Genomic DNA, 8,152 nt, shown 5'->3' with positions numbered 1-8,152 from the left:
GACAACCCAAACGAGGGATAGGGGATGAGGACAGGGTCTCTTTGTGTGAGTCAGTTTCGCCTGCGGAAACGTTCAGGGCTCCCTAGAGGGCACCCAGTCCGTCTCCGCAGCCTTGCCCTTGGGGGTCTCCGGCATAGCGAAGATGCGCAGGTGCGCAGGTCCGAGCCGCAGGAGATCACTGGAGGTGGCAACTCGTCGGAGCTTCCGGGGTGACATCTAGGGAGCCCTGAACGTTTCCGCAGGCGAAACTGACTCACACAAAGAGACCCTGTCCTCCTCCCCTATCCCTCGTTTGGGTTGTCTGTTTTCTTTCTTTCTTTCTACACAAAGAGAATCAAGACAAAACTGCTGCCGCTACACAAAGATCAAGCTACGGTTGGCCCCAGCCGACCCGCTGTGAACCTCGGTCCTCGCGGGGGCCGCGGATGGGCCCCTCCACCCTTCACGTACGGATCATGTAGTCCCCACAATCGCTGTCGTGCCCCAGGGGCCGAAGCTCACCGCAGGGCCGTCGGGAGGCTGGGTCTGTCAGCAGGCGGGGGGGTATGGTCTCGAGGTGGGTTGCGCGAGCGTACCATACCATACCCCGCAGAAAGTCCAAACCCTGAGCGCGAGGTTTTTTTATTTTGATCACTTCAATAATAGAATACTACGAAACTCCCTCGTTTAGAAACAAGCGAAGGGACACACACACACATGCTAAAGACACGCTTGCACACAACATACTAATTCTTCATAAATAAATAAATACAACGGACATCCCAAGCTAGGGCTGGGTCGAGGACAGACACGTCCCCACCTTTGCAGGATTTTGCAAAAGCGAGGGGGGAGGGCGCATCGCCGCGCGGAGAGGGCTGGGCACAGGGCACAGGGGATCTCTCTCGCATAGGATATGCACTCGGCGGCACGAGGGCAAGGCTGGGCGTCCTATGTTTGTGCTCCCCCCCGGACCCCTCGCTCTCGGGCACTAACCATCTGACCACTCATCGACGGGGCTTGGCGAGCGGCCGCGCTGCGGGGCAGGGCTGGTGAGGATGGGCTCTGGCCACTCGCCCGTGCGGTTGTAACCGCGCATCAGCCGAACGGAGGCCTCGACCGCCCCTCGCGGCAAGCTCTCGAGCATCTCGAGCAGCTCGCCCGCCGCCATCGCCGCCTCGAACTGCTCCCTCATGCCGAGCGCGCCGCATACCCTGCGGACCGCCTCCTGCTGCACCTCGTCCGGCGTATCGGTTTCATAGCCGGACGAGTCAGCGGAGGCGGCCCGCTTGGCGGGCGGAGAGTCGGGCGACGGCGAGCGCGACTGGCGCGAGGGCCCGCTGCCGCGCGCGGACAGCGCGTTCTTGTCAACGAGACGGGGTCCAGCATCGGCACGGCCCCTGGCACCGCGGCCCTTGCCGCGCTGCTGCTGCCCACGCTTCCTGCCCGGGTTAGGGACAGTGAAGGAGCAGCCGCGCACTCCGCCGCCGCTGGGCGGCGGCGGCACGCGCGCGGCGGCGGCCGGGCCCGCAGGCGCGGCGGGCTGGCCACCCGCGGTGGCACCCTAATAATTCTTCATGTTCTCGCGGTGTGAGGTTCTTGCTTTTCTTCCTGTCTGTGAAAAGGGAAAGGTGTAGGAAACTCGAGAGTTGCGGCGCTGCCTCCGAGGGGGCCGTGTTTTGCCGCCGCTCTCGCCGCCGCCGCTCACGCCGCCGCCGCTCACGCCGCCGCCGCTCTCGCCGCCGCCGGCTCTAGCCACACTCCTCCCGAAAAATGCCGCTGGGTCTCATGCTGATCGTTCCCGCGCTTTTGACGCCGCAGCCTGCATCTCGCAGCCGCCGAGCCGTCACCTCAACCGCTGCCACCGCCCTGGCGGCCTCATTGCTGCGACCGCACCCCGCTGCTGCTGCCGAGGAGACGGAGGCGTCGCTGCTGGGCGAGATCCGCGAGATCCGCAAGCAGCTCGACCTCTCTCCGATCAACGCGCTGCTCGAGGAGGAGCAGTGGGATAAGGTTCGCTCGATCTGGAAGGTGCCTCCAGTCAACTATGCGTGGGAGCAGTCGCAAAACAAGAAGAACCCGCTGCGCAAGCTGGCCGATCTGCGCGACGACGTGGAGCTCTTCGAGGTCGCCGACGAGGTCGCCGCCGCCCTTCAGCTCGCCGACCAGTACTGCTACAGCAACACCTTCATCTACACTCAGCCGGGCAACGGCAAGGTCAAGATCAAGGAGCCCAAGCAGCAGGTGGCGCTCGCGGTTCAAAAGATCGACATGTTCCTGCGGTGACGCACCGCGATGACCGCACGCAGAGCCGCAGGGTGGAGTCTTCCGGAGAGTGGAGAGAGCAGTCAGCTGCTCCTCGTGCAGTCCTGACCACACCCACGCTTGCGCGCGGGTGGCCCTTGCTGCTCCTCGCCGCTGGCCGCTTCCCTCTCTCTGGGGCCCGCCGTGGTCGTCATCGTGCACGAGAGTCGAGAGTTCGGCTTTTTTGTGGTTACTCGGAATGGGGAAATCGCGAGTTTTCAAAAAGTTTTTTATAGGGCTCTCGGCGCTCCCGCCCGCTTCCTACCACCCCGCTCCCCGGGCGCGAGTCACGTCCCAGCTGCGCCGCGCGTCGATGCGGACGGACATCGCGCCGGCCTGCCGCCCACGCTCTAGAGTGATTGGCAGCCACTGGTAGCACGCGTGCGTGATTGCGTTGAGCGACGCGTCGCCGGGCGGCTGGCAGTGGACCACAGCTCGCTCCAAGTGCTCCAAGTGCGATCCCGATCATCTGTCTGGCCCGCTGGGTGTGCTTCTTAGCCCCCCGGCCCTGGATGAGCGGTTACTGACTGCACTCCAAGTGCTCCGCGATTTTGGCCGACGCGCACACTGTGGAGAGAAGGAAGAAAAGGCGCGCCGCTCGCTGGAGGCGAAGGCACCAGCCAACGAGGCGGACGAGTAGCAATGGATGCCCTGTGTCAGATAGTCCACGGTGGGAGGCGTCTTGCGGTTCGAGACGCCTTTTCGAGTCTCGCCATACAAGTACCAGATTCCGTCGAGCGGCGATCGGAGCACGCACCCACCATGCGCCTCGACCGAGTTGCCGTTGGTGTCATTCCAGCGCACGTCCGACACTATCTCGTGGTGCGTCGTCGCGTCCAATGAAGGGAGGAGCACTATCTCGTGGTGCGTCGTCGCGTCCAATGAAGGGAGGAGCACTATCTCGTGGTGCGTCGTCGCGTCCAATGAAGGGAGGAGCGCGACGAGGATCACGGCGAGGATCATGGCACTTCAAGGTGCTTGTGCCACAGCGATGCCTACGAGTTTTTTCTTTTTTCTTCCCTTTTCCCCCAATAAGCAGAAAAGAAAAGGCTTTCATCCCAAACTGTCACTCCCCTTTCTCCCGGCCGAGGTGGGGCGCGCGCGGGGGCGGCGGGTGTGCGGGATGTCTGTGGGCCCGAGAGCGATTGCCATGTCCGCCTTGCGTTTGTTTCATCACATCGAAGGCTAAGCTCAAAAAGAAAAGAGTCCGGGATGGATCCCTCTCGCTCCCGCGCCAACGCCGCGCGCCGCACGCCGCCGCCGCCGCCGTCTGCTGACAGCGCGCCGGGTGGCGAAGTCCCAAAGAACGTCCTGAAGGCGGCCGAGAACGGCCGATTGGGAGCGGTGCGGTCGTGGCTGAATGAAGGCGGGAAGGCCGACACTCTCGCTGAGCGGCCCTCTGAGGTCAGCGGCCGTCCGATTCCATGCACCCTGCTGATGCTCGCCGCACAGAACGGGCACGTGCAGATTGTCGAGCTCCTCCTGAAGCGCGATGCCGACATCAACCTGCCAACCAGTCTCGGCACCACTGCGCTCAGCGCTGCCGCCTACTACGGCTGCGAGCGAATGGTGGAGATGCTGCTGCAGCACGGTGCGGAGATCGGGACGGCGCTGGTATCGTCCGCCCACGGCGGCAAAGAGCGGGTGGTCGACCTGCTGCTGCGGCATGGTGCAGAGATCGACCTGCAAGACAAGAACGGTTGCACCGCACTGATTCTCGCCGCCTTCTTCAACCACCCCGCCGTCGTGCTCCGCCTTCTCCGGGCGGGCGCTGACATGACGTTGCGCGACGTGAATGGCTTTTCGGCGCTGCAGTTGGCCAAGGAGGAGGGCCACGCCGAGTGCGTCCAGGCCTTCAAGACGTATCTCGGAGAGGTGGCTGCGGTCCGGAGCAAGGCGCCGTCGGCCGAGGCAGGCGGCGCTGGCGCGGCGGGTGCGAGTGCTGCGGCCTTTGCTTCGAGCGGCGAGGGTGGCGCGGGGGCCGAGCCGAGCAGCGGGGTGGTGCCAGAGGAGGTTGTGCTAGCGGCTGGGCGAGGCGATGAGGCGGTGGTGCTGGCGTGGCTCGACGGCGGCGGGCGGGTCAACGCGACGTCTGAGTACGTCTTTTCGAACGGCCCTGTGAGCGGCGTGACGCTGCTGGTGGTCGCAATGGCCCATGGCCACGAGGGGCTGGCCGAGGCGCTGCTCCAGCGCGGTGCGGATGTCGCGTTGCAGACCAGCAAAGGCGCCACCGCGCTGAGTCTCGCCGCCGCGAATGGCTTCGAGAAGCTGGTCGAGTTGGCGCTGCGGCACGGCGCGGAGATCAACCAGCGAAGCGAGTTTGGCATTACTGCACTGATAAACGCCGCCGGCAGAGGCCAGGAGAAGCTGGTCGACACGCTGATCAGACACGGCGCGGCGATCGACCAGCAGTCCAGCGCCGGCGACACCGCACTGATGCAGGCCGCTTTCCACGGCCACTCCGCCGCCCTCCTCTGCTTGCTGCGGGCGGGCGCAGACGTGACGGTGTGCAGTGCAGATGGCAACACCGCGCTGCAGTGGGCCAAGCACAAGGGCCACACTGAGTGCGTGCGCGCCCTCAAGGAGCATGCGGCGGCCGAGAAGGCGGCGGAGAAGGCGGCGGTGGAGGCGGCGTGGGCTGCGGGAGCGGCGGAGAGGGCGGCGCAGAGGGCGGCGGAGGAGAAGGAGGCGGCGCGGCACGCCGAGGAGCTGCTGGCGGAGGTCGAGGCGGAGAAGCGCGCCAAGGGGAAGAAGGGCAAGAAGAAGAAGAAGGGCGGCGGGGCGGGCGGGGCGGGGCCGTCGCAGGAGCCCGAGGAGGGTGCCGAGGCGCCGTCGGAGGCAGACGCAGCCGAGGCGGCGAAGAAGGCCGAGGAGGCGAGGATCCTCCGGCTTCTCGAGACGCTCACCGAGGAGAGGATGCGGCTCGGCATCACGCCGGAGAGCCAGGCAGCGGCGTCTGCAGAGGTGGCCGAGGCGAATCGCTTGGACACTGAGGCGGACGAGGCGGAGGAGGAGGCAATGGCGGAGCGGGAGGCCGAGGCGGCGGCCGAGGCGGCGCTCGCGGCGGCGCTGTCCGCCGCCAAGGAGAGGCGCGCGGCCACTGCCGCTGCGATGGCCAAGGCTGCCGCTGCCAGGATGGCAGCGGATGCGGCCCGGCGCTCATAGGGAGCTGCTGAGGGGAAACCCGGCGTGGCCGCTCTCGGTACGTGTACGGGAAACTCGAGGACTCTCTCCGAGGGCTGTGGCGCCGTGCGGTGTGGTCGCGTACTTGCGTCTGCGTGGTTTGTTCTGCTTCCTGCACGCACGCCGAGCTGCCGCCACTCCTGCATGTGTTTGAGGGGGGGTTGGGGCTGAGAGACCTTCGATCTTGCCGGCTTGAGTGTTGAGAGAACATCTCTACTTGTACTTCTGAGGCATGTGAAGCTTCCCACAGTAGCGTGCCTTCGACCCCACCAAGTTCCGAGCGCTCGGCCCCGCCGTCGAGTGCACGCTCGCAGGCAGCCATCCAGAGCTCGCGCGGCGGCGTGCCCGTGTCCATGCCACGCTCCAAGTGTGACGCCTAGTGCAGACATTGCAGCAGCGTGAACGGGCAGCATCACGCACACCGGGAGGCTGGACGGTCGAGTCGGCAAGTAAACCGAGATGATAGAGTCGCACCTTCACACAAAAGGATTCGGTTAGACCTCGATGAGGTGGTAGTGAAGCCGCGAAGAGTCGCACCTGCCAGCGGTGAGGAGACAAAGTGAGACGAGTGGGCGGCAAACGAGATACGGTGAGTGGCCGTGAAGAGTCGGAACTGTGACGGATGAGGAGACACTCTGAGACGTCACTGTGGCGGACGTGAGTTGAGCGAATATGCACCTGTGACAGAAAGAAAAGCCTTGAGCCGTGAACGAGTCGGAGGTGAGACGCGAGCACCGCCGCCTGCTCCCAGCTGAGCGCGGAGTTGCTGCGTGGACCGTGCGTGCAGGTGGAGGTGTGTGCGACGCCCCGCGAGATGTGCCACTGCCAGCCAAGACTCTCCTCGCGCAGCAGCGCGTGCACCTCGCACGCACGATGGGCGTTGCAGATGAACTTGCGTGCGCTGCTGGTGCCTCGCCCGGTCGGCGCTCGCTTCCACCGCCCGCTGTTACCCCCGTGATCAGGCATGGACTCCAGCGCAGCATCGTCGGTTGAGAAGCACGGGCCGACGGCTTGCCACCCCTTCTGCATGAAGTCTATGCGTGCCTGCCCGCCGCCGCATAGCTTGCGCGGCAGCCGTGTCGGCAAGCTGGCGGCGGGCCCTGCGGCTTGCTGCCGGTCAGCCTCTTCGGGACCGACACCGCGCTCTGCAGCCAGCTCGGTCGCCTCGCGCGTGGGAGCTGCCGCCGCCGGGCCAGGCATGGGTACTAGCAGATGCTTAGCTCAGCTCAAGGCCAATTAGGGAGGCCTTGTGAACTTCACAGCTCAACTTTCTCACATCGTAGGTGTCTACGCTCCACAGCAGTGTTGAAGGCGGGCCTGGCTGTGTCAAAGGCGCGTGACTCGAGTCTTCCCGGGCAGCCAAAGTCGCGACTAAGGGCACCAAGTTGGGTGCCTGACACCAGATGCCTGCAGTCACCTCTGTGCAGTCACCTCAGGCGCTTGGAATAGGCGGGCGAAGACTTTCGCCGCCGCCGCCGTTGTCACTCCCTCCCGCCGCCGCCGCCCTAGCCACCACCAACCAAGCTTGCCGCCGCCGCCGCCAGCCTCGCCGCCGCCACCGAGCCCGCCGCCTCCGTCGACGCCTCCCCATACCCGGATGGCAGCCCTCGCCCGGGGAAGGACCAGTAGCAGAGTGGGAAAGGGATTGGCTCGCGTCCGGCTTCTTTTCTGACGACGGCCAATGCGCGCTTCCAGAGAGGATTCAGCTTGCCCGCGACGTTGCTGCAAATGATTGCACAAGCAACACGATGGCACTACTCAGCGTCGAGCCTTGCGATAGGGGCGGTGCTTGCCGTGTTAAAGTGCGGCTGATGGTGGAGGCGCCAGGAGTTATACTTCGACCCTGTCGACGGGACGGCACCACGCCCCCACAGCAGCAGCGACCACCCGACTGGACGGCGTACACTGATGGGTCGGAAGACGGAAGCAGGGCGGGATGGGCGTACGCGGTAGTCATGGGCGGGGCCTTCCGCTCCTGGCCGGTGGATTCCCACCGTCAGTTGGGTAGCGAGGATTGGTGTGACGCGATCCACGCAGTGGCGCTCAAAAGCGGCTGGAGCTCAACAGCGGCTGAAGCTCAACAGCGGCAACCTTGAACGTACGAGTTTCCGAGTGCCGGCGTGTCATGAGATACGTGTGCCGTGTCCCGACTTCATTTTAAGAACTTCATGGTTTTTCTTCTTTAGGCTCGGCCTCTTTGGGCGGCACGGCGCTCGACCAACCCGAAACCGTGTCTCCTGGCTGGCTATGGTCTCCGGCGCACCACACGCAGGCCCCTCGCCGTCGGCTTGGAGGCGGTGCAGCAGCGCTTCCAGCCGGCGCTCGACGACTACCTCGCCGGCCGTCTCGATGAGGCCGGCTTGGTGGCTGCGACCGAGTGGGAGAGGCGGTGGTACTGGTCTTTCGCGGCGTATGCGCCCATTTTCCGGATCTGCCGCACGCACGGTGTGACGATGCTGGCGCTCGACATGGACTCGGAGGACAAGGCCAAGGTGGAGCTGGGCGGCGCCCTCGAGCCGGCCAAGCGGCGCCAGTACGTGCCGGACGGCGATGGCTTCGAGCGATTCGGAAGCACGAGGGCCTTCGAGGAGTATGTGTCCTACACGCTGCGGCCGCCCTTCACGCTGATGCGAAAGGCCGGGCAGCGCATGACCGCCTCCACCGACGACGCGCGGACCATCAGCTTCCC

The 8,152-nt window shown here is 65.3% G+C and overlaps 3 protein-coding genes across 3 annotated transcripts in view; 1 reads left to right on the top strand and 2 right to left on the bottom strand.

The window, feature by feature from the left end:
* Positions 1 to 967: 967 nt before the first annotated feature.
* On the bottom strand, positions 968 to 1,365 carry EMIHUDRAFT_249279 (hypothetical protein; the record flags this gene model as incomplete). Its single annotated transcript, XM_005760263.1, has 2 exons — positions 968 to 1,316; positions 1,349 to 1,365. 2 exons carry the CDS (start codon positions 1,363 to 1,365, stop codon positions 968 to 970), a joined length of 366 nt encoding a protein of 121 aa, XP_005760320.1.
* Positions 1,366 to 2,800: 1,435 nt separating this feature from the next.
* Positions 2,801 to 3,243, bottom strand: EMIHUDRAFT_249277 (hypothetical protein; the record flags this gene model as incomplete). The annotated part of the gene is made up of 2 exons (XM_005760262.1): positions 2,801 to 2,847; positions 2,898 to 3,243. 2 exons carry the CDS (start codon positions 3,241 to 3,243, stop codon positions 2,801 to 2,803), a joined length of 393 nt encoding a protein of 130 aa, XP_005760319.1.
* A 4,175-nt stretch (positions 3,244 to 7,418) lies between these two features.
* Positions 7,419 to 8,152, top strand: part of EMIHUDRAFT_249275 (hypothetical protein) — a gene marked incomplete at both ends in the record, with an annotated part of 3,373 nt that continues 2,639 nt past the window's right edge. Inside the window, 2 exons of the mRNA XM_005760261.1 lie at positions 7,419 to 7,480; positions 7,736 to 8,057. Coding sequence (XP_005760318.1) covers positions 7,419 to 7,480; positions 7,736 to 8,057 — 384 coding nt within the window. The remainder of the gene's footprint in view (positions 7,481 to 7,735; positions 8,058 to 8,152) is intronic.

This window comes from Emiliania huxleyi, assembly GCF_000372725.1.
Source record: "Emiliania huxleyi CCMP1516 unplaced genomic scaffold EMIHUscaffold_760, whole genome shotgun sequence".
Taxonomy (NCBI): Eukaryota; Haptophyta; order Isochrysidales; family Noelaerhabdaceae; genus Emiliania; species Emiliania huxleyi.
This window is presented reverse-complemented; position numbering and strand designations above follow the sequence as displayed.